Source organism: Heterodontus francisci, chromosome 9, assembly GCF_036365525.1.
Source record: "Heterodontus francisci isolate sHetFra1 chromosome 9, sHetFra1.hap1, whole genome shotgun sequence".
Taxonomy (NCBI): Eukaryota; Metazoa; Chordata; class Chondrichthyes; order Heterodontiformes; family Heterodontidae; genus Heterodontus; species Heterodontus francisci.
This window is the reverse complement of record NC_090379.1, coordinates 6,666,304-6,688,592: the sequence shown is the minus strand read 5'-3', so window position 1 is coordinate 6,688,592 and position 22,289 is coordinate 6,666,304. Positions and strand designations below refer to the sequence as shown.

The 22,289-nt window shown below is 44.4% G+C and overlaps 1 protein-coding gene across 2 annotated transcripts in view; it reads right to left on the bottom strand.

Annotated features, from left to right (window-relative positions):
- The window catches only part of LOC137373421 (protein phosphatase 1 regulatory subunit 36), an 87,946-nt gene extending 71,288 nt beyond the window's left edge, over window positions 1-16,658 (bottom strand). For both annotated transcript variants that reach the window (XM_068038238.1, XM_068038241.1), the window contains exons 1-2: window positions 16,597-16,658; window positions 11,615-11,679 (exon numbers count right to left, since the gene is read on the bottom strand). In XM_068038238.1, the coding sequence (XP_067894339.1) occupies window positions 11,615-11,679; window positions 16,597-16,623 (92 nt within the window). In that variant the 5' untranslated portion in view covers window positions 16,624-16,658. The remainder of the gene's footprint in view (window positions 1-11,614; window positions 11,680-16,596) is intronic.
- Between the last annotated feature and the right edge of the window lie 5,631 nt (window positions 16,659-22,289).

The window sequence follows — 22,289 nt, the reverse complement described above, 5'->3', positions numbered from 1 at the left end:
AGGAGGTCAATTGACAGTAAGGAGGTAGTAACTAAAGCCTGTAAGGAACTAGATAATGAAGTCAGTGTGACTAAGGGGAAGAGTAGGCAGGGAGCAGATGATGAACGCAAAGGGACTGGTGGTCTGAGGTGCATTTGTTTTAATGCAAGAAGTGTAGTAGGTAAGGCAGATGAACTTAGGGCTTGGATTAGGACCTGGGAGTATGATGTTATTGCTATTACTGAGACTTGGTTGAGGGAAGGGCATGATTGGCAACTAAATATCCCAGGATATCAATGCTTCAGGCGGGATAGAGAGGGAGGTAAAAGGGGTGGAGGAGTTGCATTACTGGTCAAAGAGGATATCACAGCTGTGCTGAAGGAGGGCACTATGGAGGACTCGAGCAGTGAGGCAATATAGGCAGAATTCAGAAATAGGAAGGGTGCGGTAACAATGTTGGGGCTGTACTACAGGCCTCCCAACAGCGAGCGTGAGATAGAGGTACAAATATGTAAACAGATTATGGAAAGATGTAGGAGCAACAGGGTGGTGGTGATAGGAGATTTTAATTTTCCCAACATTGACTGGGATTCGCTTAGTGTTAGAGGTCTAGATGGAGCAGAATTTGTAAGGAGCATCCAGGAGGGTTTTCTAGAGCAGTATGTAAATAGTCCAACTCGGGAAGGGGCCATACTGGACCTGGTGTTAGGGAATGAGCCCGGCCAGGTGGTTGAAGTTTCAGTAGGGGACTACTTTGGGAATAGTGATCACAATTCCGTAAGCTTTAAAATACTCATGGACAAAGACGAGAGTGGTCCTAAAGGAAGAGTGCTAAATTGGGGGAAGGCCAACTATACCAAAATTCGGCAGGAGCTGGGGAATGTAGATTGGGAGCAGCTGTTTGAAGGTAAATCCACATTTGATATGTGGGAGGGTTTTAAAGAGAGGTTGATTAGCGTGCAGGAGAGACATGTTCCTGTGAAAATGAGGGATAGAAATGGCAAGATTAGGGAACCATGGATGACAGGTGAAATTGTGAGACTAGCTAAGAGGAAAAAGGAAGCATACATAAGGTCTAGGCGGCTGAAGAAAGACGAAGCTTTGAAAGAATATCGGGAATGTAGGACCAATCTGAGGAATTAAGAGGGCTAAAAAAGGTCATGAAATATCTTTAGCAAACAGGGTTAAGGAAAATCCCAAAGCCTTCTATTCATATATAAGGAGCAAGAGGGTAACTAGAGAAAGGATTGGCCCACTGAAGGACAAAGGAGGAAAGTTATGCGTGGAGTCAGAGAAAATGGGTGAGATTCTAAACGAGTACTTTGCATCGGTATTCACCGAGGAGAGGGACATGAAGGATGTTGAGGTTAGGAACAGATGTTTGATTACTCTAGGTCAAGTCGGCGTAAGGAGGGAGGAAGTGTTGGGTATTCTAAAAGGCATTAAGGTGGACAAGTCCCCAGGTCCGGATGGGATCTATCCCAGGTTACTGAGGGAAGCGAGAGAGGAAATAGCTGGGGCCTTACAGATATCTTTGCAGCATCCTTAAACATGGGTGAGGTCCCGGAGGACTGGAGAATTGCTAATGTTGTCCCCTTGTTTAAGAAGGGTAGCAGGGATAATCCAGATAATTATAGACCGGTGAGCCTGACGTCAGTGGTAGGGAAGCTGCTGGAGAAGATACTGAGGGATAGGATCTATTCCCATTTGGAAGAAAATGGACTTATCAGTGATAGGCAACATGGTTTTGTGCAGGGAAGGTCATGTCTTACCAACTTAATAGAATTCTTTGAGGAAGTGACAAAGTTGATTGATGAGGGAAGGGCTGTAGATGTCATATACATGGACTTCAGTAAGACGTTTGATAAGGTTCCCCATGGTAGGCTGATGGAGAAAGTGAAGGCGCATGGGGTCCAAGGTATACTAGCTAGCTGGATAAAGAACTGGCTGGGCAACAGGAGACAGAGAGTAGCAGTGGAAGGGAGTTTCTCAAAATGGAGACGTGTGACCAGTGGTGTTCCACAGGGATCTGTGCTGGGACCACTGTTGTTTGTGATATTCATAAATGATTTGGAGGAAAGTATAGGTGGTCTGATTGGCAAGTTTGCAGACGACACTAAGATTGGTGGAGTAGCAGATAGTGAAGGGGACTGTCAGAGAATACAGCAGAATATAGATAGATTGGAGAGTTGGGCAGAGAAATGGCAGATGGAGTTCAATCAGGGCAAATGCGAGGTGATGCATTTTGGAAGATCCAATTCAAGAGTGAATTATACAGTAAATGGAAAAGTCCTGGGGAAAATTGATGTACAGAGAGATTTGGGTGTTCAGGTCCATTGTTCCCTGAAGGTGGCAACGCAGGTCAATAGAGTGGTCAAGAAGGCATACGGCATGCTTTCCTTCATCGGACGGGGTATTGAGTACAAGAGTTGGCAGCTCATGTTACAGTTGTATAGGACTTTGGTTCGGCCACATTTGGAATACTGCGTGCAGTTCTGGTCGCCACATTACCAAAAGGATGTGGATGCTTTGGAGAGGGTGCAGAGGAAGTTCACCAGGATGTTGCCTGGTATGGAGGGCGCTAGCTATGAAGAGAGGTTGAGTAGATTAGGATTATTTTCATTAGAAAGACGGAGGTTGAGGGGGGACCTGATTGAGGTGTACAAAATCATGAGAGGTATAGACAGGGTGGATCGCAAGAAGCTTTTTCCCAGAGTGGGGGATTCAATTACCAGGGGACACGAGTTCAAAGTGAAAGGGGAAAAGTTTAGGGGGGATATGCGTGGAAAGTTCTTTACGCAGAGGGTGGTGGGTGCCTGAAACACGTTGCCAGCGGAGGTGGTAGATGCGGGCACGATAGCGTCTTTTAAGATGTATCTAGACAGATACATGAATGGGCAGGAAGTAAAGAGACACAGACCCTTAGAAAATAGGCGACATGTTTAGATAGAGGATATGGATCGGCGCAGGCTTGGAGGGCCGAAGGGCCTGTTCCTGTGCTGTAATTTTCTTTGTTCTTTGTTCTTTGATTTTTTTTTGCCTCAGTGGAGGTCAGAACCTCCATATTTTTCCTGTCAGTGCATAAAATGCCTCAAACGGCCTTGTTGCAATTGTGAAGACAGTCAGGTGAATCCCATCTCCTCAGTCCGCACATTGACAGGGAAATTGTCATTGTCCACTTTTTCAACCATGCAACCTTTTGTAAACAAGGATGCGCCTCACCTTCCAGAGGCACAGGAACACGTTTGAGAAAAAGACTTGCATTTGTATAGCACTTTTCACAACCTCAGGACGTCCTAAAGGGCTTTACAGCCAATGAAGTACTTTCGAAGTCTGGTCACTGTTGTAATGTAGGAAACAAGGCAGCCAATTTGTGCATTGATAGATCCCACAATCAGCAATGGAATAATGATCAGATCATCTGTCTTTATGATGTTGAGTGAGGGATAACTACTGGCCAGAACGCTCAGGAGAATGTATCTGCACCAGGTAAGTGTCTGACAGGGTTAGTGATTGAGTCAGAAACTATATCAAATTTCCAGTCCGAATACAATAGATGGGTAAAGGAAAAGAGGCTAAAGAAAGAGCTCATGATGTCCCAAAGTGCTAATGAAGTGGCTTTTGAGTGTGGTCACTTTTGTAATGTAGGAAACCTGGCAGCCAATTTGCACACAACAAGCTCCCTCAAACAGCAATGTGATAATAACCAGATAATGTTTTAATCTGTTTTAATAATGCTGATTGAGAAATAAATATTGGCCAGGACATTGGGGAGAATACCCCTGCTTTTTTTTGAAGAGTGTCATGGAATCTTTTTTGTCCATCGGAGAGGGCAGACAGGGCCTCAGCTTAATATCTCATCTGAAAAAGATGGTTTCTGCTCAAAATGGATTTGCAATTATGCAAGTTGCAAAAAACTAGGTAAGGCTGTATAAGAAACGTTCGTGTGTCACCCCAGGACTTGACACCTGTATTATTTATACGGTAGTGTGAGGGATTTTTCTCGATTCAATCAGTAAGTAGTGTTGTGGACTGGTGGCACACTTTCTTAAACCTCAGTCAGTGTAATGTAATGAAGGTCAGGCGTACCACAACTGACCTCAATTCCCAGGTTTTTTGGAGGTGTGACGGGAACCACACCTACCAAATGGAAAAATATTAATTTTGTCATATTTGAACACTATTTGAACGTTTACTGGACATTGAACATAATTTGTTTAAAAGGACCACAGAGCAGTGGCTGAAAACATGGCTGCACATTTGCATTCTGAGAGACAGTTGCCTAGAGAGACTATGGGAGTGCTCCCTCATTCAATTAGCCAGATGGGTTTTGTCAATAATGATGGTCATTGTCTGTGTAACAGCAACATTCCACCCACCCATTGAGCGTGTCTCATAAGCAATGCTATCTCAAACAAAGAGCTAGTCACATGACAAACCTGCTGGCCAACCTGGGAATTAGTTGAACGGTGCATCATAGTAAAGTTTTTATAAAAGCAAAATACTGCAGATGCTGAAAATCTGAAATAAAAAGAAGAAATGCTGGAAATACTCAGCAGGTCTGACAGCACCTGTGGAGAGAGAGACAGAGTTAATGTTTCAGCTCAGTGACCCTTCAGAAGAAGAAGGGTCACCGACCTGAATCAGTAAAGTTTTTGGCAGACTGCAATTTGAAGACCAAAGAGAAGCAAGATCTCTCTGTCTCACGCAAAGTTCCAGGGACCCATGGAAGTAACTTAAGACTCAAGACAGAAGACCCCTGCAACCTTCTGGTACCAGCAAAACAAGTTTGAAAGTGTGCACTGGGCCCCAATGAGAACTGCAAGACTTAACTCTAATCAAGATCGTTACATCCAAACCAACAACAGAACTGAATCCCATCTACTACTTCAAACCTTTCCCCCTTTAATTCTTTCTCTCCTCTGTCTCTATTTGTGTGTGTTTATTGCGAATGAATGCTAGCGTGGTTGCGTCATGTATCCTTGTAGTTTTAACTGAGTTCGAGTTTTAAGGTTGATAAACTTACACCTTTCTTGGCCATACCTGAGAAAGCCTGTCTGTTTGATACCTTTACAATTACAATTAGAGAGCAGTGAGCAAGGGCTCACTGAGAAGAAGCTAAAAACACTGTTTTAAAAGTTAAACCCTGTTACAGCCAAACCAGGAAAGGGCCGAGAGGGGAGCCTGAGACCCCTGCCTCACCTGGTCGTAACAGAAATTTGGGGGCTTGTGTCCGGTATTGGACTCACGGACAAATGCGAAATTGGAAGTGAGAAATCAAATTGATTCCAATCAAAAAGAGAAAGGATTTCAATATAGGTTTTCCTGTGGTTGTGCGCTGGAATACTAACATGTCCACGACTGAAGCTAGTAACTACCCAAGCCAGGGTGAAGTAACTTGGGATAAGTTAAAGGTACAATCTATGGAAGAGTTGAGGAATATGGCTGAGCAGTGTGGGATCACTTTCCATGCTAAAGCTAGGAAATCAGAACTCCTAAGCCTTGTGGCCAATCATTTTTCCCTCGAATCTGAAGAATCAGAGACAGGGTTAGAAATAGACTCCGACAGGGTATTGCAAGCAAAGATACATTTAGAACAGAGGAAACTTGAATTTGAAAAGAGAGAGAGAGAAAGAAATTTCCAGAAGGAACGGGAGGAAAGAGAGCTGAGGTGGCTTGAGTTAGCTCGGGGGGTGACAGAATAACCGCAGTGAAAGCCTAGAAAATACAAGTAGTGCTGAGTTTTTAACATTTTCCCAACTGATTCCAAAATTCAATGAGGAAGATGTGGAAGCATTTTTTGTATCTTTGGAGAAACTTGCAAGGCAGTTAAAATGGGTGGCTGAGCATTGGACTCTTCCATCGCCAAAGTAAGCTAAACCAGAAAATCCCTTGAGGTTTATTCCCTGTTGCCAGATGAGAGTTCATCAAATTATGAACTGACAAAAAATGCTATCCTCGGGGCATATTAGCAAGTACCGGAAGCCTTCCGCCAGAAGTTCCGAACCCTTAGGAAACAGACTGATCAAACTTACTTGGAGTTTGAGAGAAGTAAGCAGCTGGCTTTTGACCAGTGGTTGAGGGCTGTTAAAGTACAGCCCAGCTATGAAAACCTCAGAGAGGTGATTTTACTAGAGAAATTTAAAAACTCTCTCCCCCTCTCCATAAAGACCCATGTGGAGGAACAAAAAGTGCACAGAGCCAGGCAAGCCACAGTTCTGGCTGATGAGTTTGCTTTAATATACAAATCGGTTCCCCAGGGGAAAACCTTTGCTAGTCACCCCCACAAATCCGAAAAGGACAAAGGTGATAGGAGTCCAAGCAGTCCTGGGAGAGAAAAAAAAGCAGGAGACACAGGGGGCCCTCCTCCAGCTGTAAGTGGCAGTGAGACCGGAGACCTATGTGCTTCCATTGTAATAAAGCAGGTCATCTAAGAGCTGACTGCTGCAAACTACGGGGAAACCCTGTAGGGTTAATCAGGGCACACCCGCTCCATGACGGAGAAGGGACCCTGATGGAAAACACAGCTGAACAAGCAGTGGCTTTAACTGCAACAGTAGTAAGACCCAGAAAAAATACTGCTGTGGGTGCAGGAAAATTTAACAGGATTCCTGAAGGTTATCAGGATTTTGTGTCTGAAGGGAAAGTAACCCCATACCCCTCGAGTGGGACAAGCAAGCCCATAGTAATTCTCAGGGACATAGGGGCCACTAGATCCCTTTTACTGGGAAAAGGCCTGACCTTTCCCCCAGAGAGTGCAGTAAATACCAGAATGATGGTAAATGGTATTGGAGGGCAGTGTACGCCTGTACCTTTACATCGGGTGCAACCTAGTTTTGGGACCAGTGACCGTAGGGATTGATCCCTAGTTTGCCTGTGGACGGGATTGACCTGCTCCTAGGTAATGATCTGGTGGGAGCAAAGGTGGTAGCTTCCCCAGTAGAGAAAGAGAGACTGAAGGAGGTCAGAGAGACAGAGCAGTGGCAGGAGATGGTCCCCTGCATTTTCCCTGAATGTGTAGTGGATCAGGCCATGATCAAACCAGCTCCCCCAGAGGAGACTGGATTGATGACCATGAGGTCTGTCTGTCTGTCTGAAACTTTCTTTGGGAAGCTAGAGGACCGAGGGATGGGTTAAATGGATCGTCCCCAGTTGAGGCTCAGCAAGCCGGCCCAGTATTTCTTGAGTTAGCACAGGCTGTCCAGACTGAAAGTGAAGCAGAGGGAGTCCCTGATTGCTATTATTTAAAGAATGAGGTACTGATGAGGAAATGGAGTTCTCCTCACAGACCTGAAGACAAAGAGTGGACAGTAGTTCACCAGTTAGAGGTGCCGCAGAAGTAACGGAGAAAAATATTAAGAATGGCCCATGAGATTACAATGGCTGTACATGTCAGTATATGAAAAACCAAAACTCGCATAAGACAGCAGTTTGACTGGCCAAAACTCCACAAAGATGTGGTGGAGTACTGCAGGATTTGCCACATGTGCCAGGTTGAGGGGAAACCCCAGCCTACAGTGACATCTGCACCCCTAAGTCCTGTATCGGCTTTTGGGAACTCCTCCAGCAGAGGGTTGGTGAATTGTAAGGGACCACTGCTGAGAACAAAAGGGGACAGAGAGGCAAAAGGCTGGCAAAAAGCTAGAGAGGAAAGGAGAAAAAGGGACAAAGAGAACAGGTTACAGGCAGTCCGGGAGGATTTCCATATAAAAACCCTTATCGTCCTGTCAGCCAACTCCAAAATGTTGGAAACGTTAGACCCCACATCCTCCTATGTAAATGCAGACACCAGAAGCACCCAACCCGAGTTACTAACAGCATTTACAGAAACCTGCAAGGACAAAGAAAGACCTCAAGAGGGCAGAGAAACTGTGAGGGTGATGCCTCACCTAGTCCAAGTGCCGCATGGAGTGCAGTAAAATCTGGACAAATACCTGCAAGCAGGAATGTCCCAGAGGACAAAGGGAAGATTAGCAAAGAATCCCCCCCCCCCCCCCACAGTCAGGAGAAAAGGGAACCAACAATACCCTAAAATGAAAAGCCCTTGCATGACTCATCAGCACACTGAAAGAGAGATCAGAGTGGATCCACCCACTGCTGACTCCCACGATCAGAACTCCAAACAAGGGCTAATTAAATCTAACCATCCCCTGCAGACCCCAACACGAACAAAGGCACCCTGGACAATCATGGAAATGTGTAAACTGCAAACCTCCCCCCAAAAATCACATGTTTATTGGGATGACCATTCCCAACGTATTGCAGGCTGTTGGTGAAGAAACTTTAAACCCCTTGGGCAACACATCACTATCTCAGACCCACCTCAAGGGAAAAGGACAGTTTAAAGCAGCATTGCTACAAAGACAGGCTGTAACAATTTTAAGATTTCTGAATGAATGAGAGAATGTGTGTTTTCCTGTACTTTCTCTTCCTTCTAATTTATAACGAAATGCTCCCCATTGTGACGCATTTCGTTGGGCCAGAGGTGGAGGTGTGATGGAAACCACACCTTTCAAATGGAAAAATATTAATTTTGTCAAATGGAACACTATTTGAACGTTTACTGGACATTGAACATAACTTGTTTACAAGGACCACAGAGCAATGGCTGAAAACATGGCTGCACATTTGCATTCTGAGAGACTGTTGCCTAGAGAGACAATGGGAGTGCTCCCTGATTCAATTAGCCAGCGTCTTGTGGAGAAAGTGTGGGAGATAGGAGGCTTGTTTGGCCTGCCACCTGAAAATGCTGTATGGCACATGGGCAAATGAAAATCCGAACATATGAATTGGGAGCAGGGGTTGGGCCACTCAGCCCCTCGGTGGGATCATGGCTGATCTGAACCTATCTACCTCTGCCTTAAAAATATTTAAAGACTCTGCTTCCACTGTGACACAGAATAAATAAAGTCAAGATCGTGCAAAGACATGATAAAAGGATTTGATAAGGTGGATAAAGAGAAGTTATTAACTCTGGTAAGGAATACAGAACAAGATAACTTACTGCTAAAAGTAGAGTTAGGCCATTCAGGAGTGAAATCAGGAAGCACTTTTTCACACAAAGATTGGTAGAAATCTGGAACCTTCTCCCCTAAAAGACTGTGGATGCTGGGACTGAAATCAATAGAATTTGTTAGGTAAGAGCATCAACAGATATGGAACTAAGGTGGATAAATGAGATTGAGATACAGATCAGCCATGATCTAATTGAGTGTAGAACTGGGCTCGAGGGGCTGAATGGCCTACACCTGTCCCAACATTCTTCCTGTGAAGGGCTAATTAATTTATTACCAGCTTGGTGAAAGAAAACATTTTTTTAAAAAGGGAAAAGCACCTTTGTTGATGTTTATCAGTTAAAAAAAAACCTCACTGAGTGCTAAAAGAAATGAAAGGGTTAATGTTTTATTTGGCATTCTCCTTGTCCAACGTCGCATATCCTAGGACCACATAGTGGTCTTTCTCACATAGTGAGACATCATTGTGTGTGCATCCCATAAATCCCTAGAAATGAGAAGACTGAGGGGTGACCTGATAGAGGTCGTCAAGATTATGAAAGGGTTTGATTGGGTGGACATAGAGAAGATGTTTCCACTTCCAGGCGAAACCAGAACTAAAGACCATATATATAAGAGGGAATTCCTCTTTCAGTGAGCCAGTGTGGACGCGAATGGCCTCCTTCTACACTGTAACGATTCGTGATTCTCTGGGTTTTGTCAATAATGATGATCAACAGTCATTGAGAGTCATGTGTAAGAGCCAGCATTCCACGCACCTACTGAGTGCATCTCAGGCGATGCTGTCTCAAACAAAGAGCTAGTCACATGATGAACCTGCTGGCCAACCTGGGAATTGATTGAATGGTGCATCACAGTAAAGTCTTTGGCAGACTGCAATTTGAAGACGTAAAGTTCCAGGGACCCATGGAAGTAACTTAAGCCAGAAGGCAGAAGACTCCTGCAGCCTTCTGGTACCAGCTAAACAAGTTTGAAAGTGTGCACTGGGCCCCAATGAGAACTGCAAGACTTAACACCAATCAAGATTGTTACATCCAAACTAACAACAGTAACTGAATTCCATCTACTACTTCAAACATTCCCCCTTTAATTCTTTCTCTCCTCTGTCTCTATTTGTATGTGTGTTTATTGCGAATGAATGCTAGCGTGGTTGCATTGCGTATTCTTAGTAGTTTTAACTGAGTTCGCGTTTTAAGGTTGATAAACTTATACCTTTCTTGTTCAAACCTGAGAAAACCTGTCTGATTGATTCTTTTACAATTGCAATTAGAGAGCAGTGAGCAAGGACTCACTGAGGGGAAGCTAAAAACACTGTGTTTTTAAAAGTTAAACCCTGTTACAGCCAAACCAGGAAAGGGTCGAGAGGGGAACCTGAGACCCCTGCCTCACCTGGTCGTAACACAGGCAGTAGCAGGAATCCATTCCCAATTGCATCTGGCTACTCCTGCTTGAGGTATGCATGTATAAACATTGCATGAGGATTACAATGTCTGGGCTGGATTCCCTCCACAGCCAGCCTTGGCTAATACACAAAAGGAAAGCTGCTTTGATCAGATGCAGAATAGAAGAATGTTTGTACTCAGGTTCCACCAGCAGATCAGCTAGCATCAGACAACTCAGCACAGGCTGAGTTCCTTCACTGTTGCTGGGTCAAAATCCTGGAACTCCCTTCCTAACAGCACTGTGGGTGTACCTACCCCACATGGACTGCAGCGGTTCAGGAAGGCAGCTCACCACCACCTTCTCAAGGGCAATTAGGGATGGGCAATAAATGCTGGCCTGGCCAGTGATGCCCACATCCCATGAATGAATAAAAAAAAAGGCTGGACCCTGGTGTGTATGGCCCAGTACCCAGCCATCCGTCTGGTACAGCTAGCCCCGTCCATCTGCCTGTTTCACTAGTGCAACTGAGGCAGTGTTAAAAATCCCACAGTTTGATGAAAAGCACAATGCTCTTAGGCATCACCCAAAAAAAATTGTAGAACTTTGCCACGCATGAAATAGATGCTGCACTTATCCACATCGCAACAGCAGCTGTGCAATGTGCCAAAGGTTTTAGGAATAATGGGAAGAGGTGACCAAGCTGCAATCTAAACAACACCAACAACAATAACTTGTATATATAATAGTGCCTTTAATGTAGTAAAATGTTCTGAGGCTCTTCACAGGATCGTTATCAAGCAAAATTTGACACCGAGCTACATAATTAGGACAGGTGACCAAAAACTTGGTTAAAAATGTAAGTTTTTAAGCAGTGTCTGAAAGGAGGAGAGGCAGAGAGGTGGAGAGGTGTAAGGAGGGAATTCCAGAGCTTGGGGCCCAGGCAACTGAAGGCACGACCGCCAATGGTGGAGCGATTAAAATCAGGGATGGGCAAGAGGCCGGAATTAGAGCAGCACAGAGGTTTCGCCTGGAGATTTCAGAGATAGGGAGGGGTGAGGGATTAAAACAAGGATGATAATTTTAACTCATTGCCAGAAGGATTGAAAATTCTTTCTTTCCTAAGTGATGCACAGGGACATGAGCAGAATCTCTATCAGTCTTTTCCCCTAACGATTGACTGAAAACACCTAGAGAAAGCTGCAGGCAGCATTTGGAACTGAACGGGTTAAGTCACGTACCTGACTAACTCAAGCGTATTTGTGTCATCTTTCCAGACCCACTGTGCAGGTACTGCTGCAATCAGCTGCAAAATAGCACAATTATAAAAACAAAAACTTGACATTCACAGAAGGATATCAAAAATTAAAGGATGAAAGGGTAGGAATATCAGTGGTACACCTGTGATTGCCAACCCTCCAGGATTGCCCTGGAGTCTCCAGGATTGAAGGTTCATCTCCTGGACACTGCAGTGAGCAAAGTCCAGGAGAAAAATCTTAGGGACATTCAACAAAATTGTGTTCTTTTCCTTTTCTTTCAACATTTTTGTTTATTAGTTATAAAAATACTGGAGATGAAGAAAATGGGCTATTTGACAGCTAACATTAATCTGATTGGGTCAGTTCCATTTCCAATTGGCCATGGGAAGGAGTCACCAAAGGCGGGAGTGCTGGTGGGTGGGCAGTGGGGTGGAGGTGGGGGGGGGGGGGTGTTGGAGGCGGGTGCGGGGTGATTCGAGGTCGGAGTTCAAACCTCCAATTGGCAACCCCATGTACACCATATCAGATTTTGCTTTCTATTGAAGACAATCCTCCCCAGGGTTGTATAATAGGAGGAGGTTCCGCCCTGGAAGGCATGTAGAATGCTTTCCTTTATTGGCCGAGGTATAGAATACAAAAGCAGGGATGTAATGCTGGCACTGTATGAAACACTGGTTAGGCCACATCTGGAGTATTGTTTACCATATTACAGGAAGGACATAATTGCTCTGGAGAGAGTACAGAGGAGATTTACAAGAATGTTGCCAGGGCTTGAAAGTTGCAGCTATGTGGAAAGATTGGATCGGCTTGGGTTGTTTTCCTTAGAACACAGGAGGCTGAGGGGTGACTTAATTGAGGTGTACAAAATTATGAGGGGCCTAGATACAGCAGACAGGAATGACCTGTTTCCCCTGGCGGAGAGGTCAATTACCAGGGGGCACAGATTTAAGGTGATGGTAGAAGGATTAGAGGGGCCATGAGAAAGATCTTTTTCACCAAGAGGGTGGTGGGTGTCTGGAATTCACTGCCCAGATCGGTGGTGGAGGCAGAAACCCTCAACTCATTTAAAAGGTGACATGCACCTGAAGTGCTGGAACCTACAGGGCTATAGACCAGGTGCTGGAAGGTGGGATTCGATTGGGCAGCTAATTTTTTCAGCCGGCGCAGACATGATGGGCTGAATGGCCTCTTGCTGTGCCGTAACCTTTCTACGGTGCTATGGTTCTAACCTAAGCCCAATCACTAATCCTAATTATATCACTGAACCCTAAAACCTAACCCAAACCATGAAGCCCACTGTACCCTCAAGCCCAACCATTAACTCTTTAACCACAAATTGTGACACTAACTCAAACTCCCAGCCCAACCCTAACCCCAAACCCCACCACTAACCACAAAATCTAACCCTAAACTCAATCAGTAACCTCTCACCCTAACCATTTACCCTAGCCCCGTGTCAATAGTTAATCTGTTTTTAGATTTTGAAACATACTGTATTACATATAGATCAATGCTCACAGAATGAGGAAAAGGTTAGGAGTGGGATTCCAGACTATAAAGAGCTGGGAAAACCATTCTCCGGCAGTTGTGTTTATTTGTCACGCTGAGGTCTATCAGAATGGGTCATGTCTTTTTTTAAATCTGTGGCTGTGGTTTATTTTTCACTGACCTGTCTGCATTTCATACTCTTTTTATGCAGTGTGATTGAATAGAATGGAGTTATACTGTCACTCAGCTCTTGCTGCATTTATTTTAGCCTTTGGCAGTCAGTTCTGTCTCCCCCGCCCCTGCCAGATGTGCAAAATGCCATGACGGTGCATATATTCATGGTGATTCACAGCTGTTGTTTGACATGCTGTTGGAATTTTAAGAGAATAGAGTGGATTCTGTTTATGTAGGAAAATGCCTGAGATCTGTGAGTGTGGAGGGAAAATAAACTGCTTCTGCAATTCCTGACCACTTGTCCTAATTGTCGAAAGTCAGGATTATACTGCTGTCTGTGAACTGGAAAAGACAGGTGATAAAGTTTCAAAACTCGCGTCTCCGATCAACCATTCAGAGTTATAAAAGAAAGAACAAGAAATGCTGGAAATACTCAGCAGGTCTGGCAGCATCTGTGGAGAGAGAAGCAGAGTTAACGTTTCAGGTCAGTGACCCTTCTTCAGAACATAATTGTTTGGGACAGGCTGAATGGACCAGAGGGTCTTTACCTGTCTGTCAGTGTTTATATGTTCATATTAGTTCCTCTGGCCACATTTGTAATGGAAACTCCCTATGTAAACTTGTCACACTGTAATTAAAGCCTTCTGTCAGGGGGGGCGCTGTAGTGCTTCCATTCTAATCTCCCAGCATCAGGCTATTCTGCAGAGAATCTCCTGGATTGAACCAACCCTACTTCTCTGCTTCAAGTCCCACTCCAGAGACTTCCAGGCTGACACTCCCATTGCAGTACTAAGAGAGTGCTGCACTGTTGGAGGTGCTATTGTTCAGATGAGATGTTAAACTGAGACCTCATCTGCCCACTCAGGTGCCATAAAAGATCCCATGGCACTATTTTGAAGAACAGCAAGGGAGTTCACCCCTCGTGTACTGGCCAATATTTATCCCTCAACGAACATCATTAAAAAGATAATTTGGTCATTACCACATTGTTGTTTGTGGGATCTTGCTGTGCACAAATTGGTTGCTGGGTTTCCTACATTACAACAGTAACTACAACTCAGAAGTATTTCATTGGTTGTTTAGTTTAGTTTAGAGATACAGCACTGAAACAGGCCCTTCGGCCCACCGAGTCTGTGCCGACCATCAACCATCACTTACACTAACCCTACACTAATTCCATATTCCTACCACATCCCCACCTGTCCCTGTATTTCCCTACCACCTACCTATACTAGGGGCAATTTATAATGGCCAATTAACCTATCAACCTGCAAGTCTTTGGCATGTGGGAGGAAACCGGAGCACCCGGAGGAAACCCACGCAGACACAGGGAGAACTTGCAAACTCCACACAGGCAGTACCCAGAATTGAACCCGGGTCGCTGGAGCTGTGAGGCTGCGGTGCTTACCACTGCGCCACTGTGCCGCCCCTGTGAAGTGTTTTGGGACGGTCCTGAGGTGAACAGCGATATAGAAATGCAAATCTTTCTTTTTTCAGTCCTTACAAATATTATAAACCCTCGTGTTATATAAGAGGAGGGTAAACTGAGTGACATCTTTGTGCCGGGTCCATTTATACCCCTCCCTCTCACCCTGCTTCAGCTGAAGACTACATGACCCTGAGTTCCTGCGGTAATGCTGTGGAAAATGTATTCAATAAGTAGCAGCGCTTGCATGTGTTTAAAGACATCAACATCGAAATTTCCAACAGGAGGATGTTTCTTTCATGTCCTTTCCAGAGCGGGGAGGTTATGATGGAGCTGTATAAAACGCCAGTTCGGCCACAGCTGGAGGACTGTGTACAGTTCTGGGCACCACACTATAGGAAAGATGTGACTGCACTGGAGAGGGTGCAGAGGAGATTCACCAGGATGTTGCCTAGGCTGGAGCATTTCAGCTATGAAGAGAGACTGAAAAGGCTAGGGTTGTTTTCCTTAGAGCAGAGAAGGCTGAGGGGGGACCTGATTGAGGTATACAAAATTATGAGGGGCATTGATAGGTTAGATAGGAAGAAACTTTGTCCCTTAGCAAAGGGGTCAATAACCAGAGGGCATAGATTTAAGGTAAGGGGCAGGAGGTTTAGAGGGGATTTGAGGGAAAAAAAATTTCACCCAGAGGGTGGTTGGAATCTGGAATACGCTGCCTGAAGAGGTGGTAGAGGCAGGAACCCTCACAACATTTAAGAAGTATTTAGATGGGCACTTGAAATGCCATAGCATACAAGGCTACGGGCCAAGTGCTGGAAAATGGGACTAGAATAGTTAGGTGCTTGATGGCTGGCACAGACACGATGGGCCGAAGGGCCTGTTTCTGTGCTCTATGACACTTGAATGGTGGTGACTGTTTAACAGGCAGCTATTTTTGCAGTGGTAACATTCCTCGAATAATGAGGAGGAGTGGCCACCCATTATACAGCACAGGGAGGATTGCCACCTTCAACCCCCTCACCACCCCCCCTCCAAGTTATACCAGGCGCTGCTTGTAATACACCCGGGCACTCATATAATACACCCCAGGGCCAATCACCTGCCCATTATAAACCCCAAGGAGGATCACAGTCCCCGCCACTGTTATACACCCCAGACCCACCTGTAATACACTCAGTAATACACCCCGGGGCCAATCACCCCTCCGTTATTCCATAGAACCATAGAAAAGTTACAGCATAGAAAGAGGCCATTCAGCCCATCATGTCTGCGCCGCCTGAAAAAAGTAGCCGCCCACTAATCCCACCTTCCAGCACCCGAAATAGGATTCAGTTTTAGGGATAGGATTAGTGATTGGGGTTAGATTTTAGAGTTAGGGTTAGAGGGGAGAGTTACGGTTAGGGTTTGTGGGGAAAGTTAGGGTTAGGGATTATGGGGAGAGTTAGAGTTAGTGTCAGAATTTGTGGGGGGAGTTAGAGTTACGGTTAGGGTTTGTGGGGGGAGTTAGGGTTAGGGATTATGGGGAGAGTTAGAGTTAGTGTCAGAATTTGTGGGGGGAGTTAGAGTTACGGTTAGGGTTTGTGGGGGGAGTTAGTCTTCGGGTGTTCCGATTGGAGCTGGTGATTAGAGTTAAAAACTCTTTTTTTACACTCTGATCGATAAGGCCCGGCCGCTACCAATCCGTCACACTCACAGTCACAGTCACTGTGCAGTTGGGGCCGGGGAGTCAAGTGAGGGGGAGCGGGGAGCGGGGAGCGGGGAGTCACCCCACCCGCCAGGGTTACCCAAGGGACAGACTCTCTCCTCGGCCCCGAGCCTCCTCGCACTGCCCTGCCCTGCGACTCTTCTCTGAGCTTTTTCCCCTCATTCCTCTCACCTGCTCCAGGCTGAGGTAGACGTCCATCCCTGGCAGCAGCAACTGACCAACAGCCTGTTTACACCCGGTATCCAGGCAACGCAGCAAGTAACAATTCCAGGAGCAGAGTAACAACCGCAGAGGCAAGAGTAACCCCGGGAACTGAGTAATTACCCCAGGGATTGAGTAATTACCCCGGGAACAGAGTAATTACCCTGGGGATTGAGTAATTACCCCGGGAACAGAGTAATTATCCCGGGAGCTGAGTAATTACCCCAGGGATTGATTAATTACCCCCGGGATTGAGTAATTACCCCGGGAACTGAGTAATTACCCCGGGAACTGAGTAATTATCCCAGGGATTGATTAATTACCCCCGGGATTGAGTAATTACCCCGGGAACTGAGTAATTACCCCGGGAACTGAGTAATTATCCCGGAAGCTGAGTAATTACCCCAGGGATTGATTAATTACCCCCGGGATTGAGTAATTACCCCGGGAACTGAGTAATTACCCCGGGAACTGAGTAATTATCCCAGCGATTGAGTAATTACCCCGGGAACAGAGTAATTACCCCGGGAACTGAGTAATTACCCCGGAACAGAGTAATTACACCGGGGATTGATTAATTACCCCGGGAACTGAGTAATTACCCTGGGAACAGAGTAATTACCCCGGAGATTGAGTAATTACCCCGAGAACAGAGTAATTAACCCAGGGATTGAGTAATTACCCCGGGGATTGAGTAATCTCCGATCGTGAATTAAAGTTGGAAGTGAAAATTCGCTAATGGCTCTTGTCTTTTGCCATAATGGCGCTACTGCTGACAATGTGTCCTAAAAACGAATGGATATTTTTGAAAACTCACGCTTCTCATTGAGTGTTAGGCCTTCGTCCTGCAGACGATTCAAAACGCTTCTAACCCTCAGATTATGTTCTTCATTGGACTCACCATGAATTAAGATGTCATCCATGCGGCATATTACACCTTCAAGGCCCTTTGATGACATGATACCAAATGGTAGACAGTTAAAACAAAATCTTCCAAAGGGAGTAATGAAGGTTGTCAATAACCTTGACTTATCTAATGGAACTAGCCAAAAGCCACTATTCACACCAAGCGTGAGCATGGAACCTTTGGATAACTTTGCCAAACTTCCGTCCACTGAGGACATTGGATGAACCTCTCTTGCCATAGCCTTATTGAGTTAAATCTACAGAATGCAAAGATCACCATTCGGTTTAGGAACTGAAACCATTCCCGAACACCGCTCTGTAGGTTTGGTAACAGGAGAAATGATTCCCAATCTAATTGTTGTTGGACGTGCTTCATTAGTAGTATGGAATCTTCCTCGGAGTGAAAAGACAAACTGGTTTAGCATCTTTCTGCAAAGTAATACTATAGTTGGTCTTCAGTCTGCCTAAACCAGGAAACAATTTTGGGAATTCCTCTTGGAAGTGACTCCTGGATTTTTGTTGTTTAACTTCTACTGTCTTTATAAGATGAAGGTGAATACAAGCTCTTCTACTTAAATGAGGGAGAATTCTTGATTCTTTAGAACATACAATGTTTCTAATTTTTGCTTTCCCTTGTACTGGAGTGCTTCCCCCTTACTTATTCAACCCTTCCTGGGCCATTTAACTGGGTTTCTGTTGGTTGCGGAAAATGTGCTGATAACCATGGCTCTTTGTCTTTTAAGACCATTACACTCACGCCGGTGTCAAGTTTAAAATTAGTGTTGACATATATATTGTCATGGAAGTGTTTTTTCTGTTTTAAAACTAAGGGGGGGGGGGGGGTCTGTGTGCCTTTAAGACTGAGAGTTGATTGTCTCTCTGAAGACAGTTTGTGCGAGCTGCAAGCCTGTTTCCCAGGCAACAGCAAGAGAGAGAGGGGCCACATGCTGTATTGTTTCAGTTTGACTATGTGTAAAGACTGGCTAGAACATGTTTGAACTGGCAGACTCGTGAAGCATGCTGTCTTGAAGGAAGGAAGGATCTGACTCTCTCAGCAAAAAATTTACATTTGATGACATGTTTCTGGGAGTTCTGGAATTCTCAGTAAAGTTTCTACTGATAGACTGCTAATTCAAAATCTAAATATACCTGTTACTATAATCCTTGTTGAAAGATCTGTGTGGCACCTACTGCAACCGAAGTACTGTGAATGCCTATCCATTACAGACTGTTAATCAAACTCTCCTGGAGACTGCGAGTGCCATCTGACTATGCGACTCTGGGACACCTCACTGAACTGGGAACATTACCTGCCAAGACTTACAACCCAGTTGTTTTATTATTCCTAAGAATTTTAAAACATCGTTTTTGAACCCGTTAACCATTGGTTTTTGAATGTGTGTGCATGAGGGTTGGGAGGAATAAGAAATTATAAAGTCTTTTTAGATATAGATTTATCTCAATATTGTTTATTAATAAATAGTTAATTTGCTGTTGTTTAAAGGTACATGGTTTGATGTATTTTATTCTGGGTGTTAATAAAGTATTTAATTTGGCTAATTTCCGGTAGGTGGGAAACATTAAATAATATGCTGTGAACTGTGGAGTAATAGGACTGAATTGACAGTGCATTACTCCCGCCTCGGTCTCAACAATACCTGCAGACCAAATTAGGATAATTGATCTCACCAAAAACGTGTATTGGTTGCTCTTCTGAAGAAGGTTGTTTAACTTTGTTAACCACTCTATTCCTGAATGTTTTTTCTTTTGCACTTGTGGGAGTAGATATTTTTGTTTGGCACATTTTACTGAAATGCCCTATTTTCTTACAGTGGAAGCATTCTGCTCTGTTTGCAGGACACTGTTCATATTTGTGGGCACTTTTAGCACCACATCACTGGCAGGGTTTAATGGCATCTTTTGCTTTCCTCCCTTTTTTTCTGGTGCCTCTTTCATAGCTTTCTGGTTAAGGAACTGTACAGTTGCTGGAGGTTTCCTGAACAAAGATCTTTTGTCACCTCTTAGGATTGATCTGTTGTTCTTCCGGACCTCTGCTTGTCTCATCAGCTGAATAGCTTTGTCCAGGGTGAGGACTTCTTTAGACTGCAATAAATCTGATAGGGAATCCTCAGCAATGGCTACTACAATGCAGTCTCTTATCAATTCTGCTTTAAGGTCTCCATATTCACATCCCTCTGTTAAAAGCATCAACTCTTTCACCCAGTTTCTGGACCTTTCTATTGAACGTTGCTCTTTCTAAAATCTTATTTCTCTGCAAGTTGAAATAAGAATCAAAAGCTTTTAAAACTTCTTCGAATTTGGCAGATGTCACATTAATACCTTGTCTTGCAATAATATCATCTGCTGTAGCCCCAAAAGAATATAATAAAGTATTAACTTGATCTGCATCATACTGGCTGTCCAATTTGGAAGCCATTCTGTACTTTTTTCACCGGAGTGACAATCTTGGGCTTGATTTGGTCCTTCCATGTGTCTAAATCTCTCTGGAATTGAGAATTTGAGCTCCATTGCTTCAATTAGTTTTACTATCACTTTTGTGTCTTCCTTCCTGTATCAGAATCTTTCTGCCCTTTTTCAGCTCTGCGCTGATTCCCGCTATAGCAGTTTCAGCCTTCAAAATCTTGCTGCTAAACTAAGGATTACTTCCCTCTTTATATTAAACTCCATTTTATAGCATTACTGCTATATTCCTTTAACTCTCTTCTCCTAGAGAATCGACTATTTGCAGCCTTGTTGCTTCCTTTTATTTTCACTCCGAACGCTGCGTGTAATGACATCGACCTTGGATCAGCCCTCACTACGGACTTTCCCATTAATCCCGACTCTCTGTCTTCTGCGTTAACCAATCCTCAATCCATGCTAATACATTACTCCAAATACCGTGAGCTCCTATCTTGTGCAATAATTTTTTATGTAGCGCCTTATCAAATGCCTTCTGGAAATCCAAATATACTACATCTACCGGTTCCCCTTTATCAACTCTGCTTGTTATATCCTCAAAGAACTCTAGCAAATTTGTCAAACATGATTTCCCTTTCACAAAACCATTTGACTCTGTTTGATTGCATTAAGCTTTTCTAAATGTCCTGCTATTTCTTCCTTAATAATGTACTGTAGCATTTTCCCAATGAACGATGTTAGGCTGATTGGCTTATAGTTTCCTGTTTTTTGTCTCCCTCCCTTCTTGAACAGGGGCATCACATTAGCGGTTTTCCAATCTGCTGGGACCCTCCCAGAATCCAGTGAGTTCTGGAATATTTCGACCAATGCCTCCACTATCTCTGCAGCCACTTCTTTTAAAACCCTTGGATGCAGGCCATCAGCTCCTGGCAACTTGTCTGCCTTTAGCCCTATTAGTTTGTCAAATACTTTGTTCCTTGTGATAGAGACTGTTACAAGATCTTTCCTCCCATTAGCTCCTTGCTTATCTGATATTTGTGGGATGTTTATAGTGTCCTCCACCGTGAAGACCAATGCAAAATATTGGTTTAAATTATCGGCCATTTCCCTGTTCCCCATTATCAGTTCTCCGGTCGCATCCTCCAAGGGTCCCACGCTCACTTTAGCTACTCTCTTTTTATATACCCGTAGAAGCTCTTGCACTCTACAATTTTGTCTTCTATGTTACCTCTGCCAATCTGATTTGTCCTGTCAATATGCAGATTAAAATCATCCATGACAATTGTAGTGCCCTTCTTACATGTCTCCATTATTTCCCAATTTATACTTTGTCCTACAATGAGGCAACTCTTCGGGGGCCTATAGACGACTCCCACCTGTGAATTCTTCCCCTTGCTATTCCTTATTTCCAACCAAACTGATTTCACATTACGATCTATTGCATCTATATCACTACTCACCACCGCACTGATACCTTCCTTTATTAACAAAGCTACCCCACCTCCTTTTCCTTTTTGCCTATTTTTCCGGAACGTCGAATACCCTCAAATATTGAGTTCCCAGTCTTGGCTACCCTGCAACCACGTCTCTGTAATAGCTATCAAGTCATATTCATTTATTTCTATTTGTGCCGTCAACTCATCTATCTTGTTACAAATGCTGCGTGCATTCAGATAAAGAGCCTTAAGCTTTGACTTTTTACCATTATTACTCATTATGGTTCTAATTTCTGCTGCACTCGTCTGCTTATATTTTCTGCCTCTTCCTATCACTTTGATTACCATTCGCCTCTTCACTACCCTGCACCTCAGCTCTCTCGTTTCTTTTTGATTTAAACTTCTCTTCAATTGAACCGTTCCCCCCCATCCCCCAACTGCTAATTAGTTTAAAGTCCTATCTACAACCCAATGGCTTGTTTGTGCTGTAAATGCTATGTCATTCCACATAAAAGATGCAACCTTATGCACCGTCAAGTTAACTGCACAAAGCAGAGGAGAACAAGACATTGCTGGAGATATGCTGGTGACGTAGTTGACTTTTTTAAAATTCAATCATGGGATGTGGGCGTCGCTGGCCAGGCCAGCATTTATTGCCCATCCCTAATTGCCCTTGAGAAGGTGGTGGTGAGCTGCCTTCTTGAACCGTTGCAGTCCATGTGGGGTAGGTACACCCGCAGTGCTGTTAGGAAGGGAGTTCCAGGATTTTGACCCAGCGACAGTGAAGGAACGGTGATATAGTTCCAAGTCAGGATGGTGTGTGACTTGGAGGGGAACTTGCAGGTGGTGGTGTTCCCATGTATTTGCTGCCCTTGTCCTTCTAGTTGGTAGAGGTCGCGG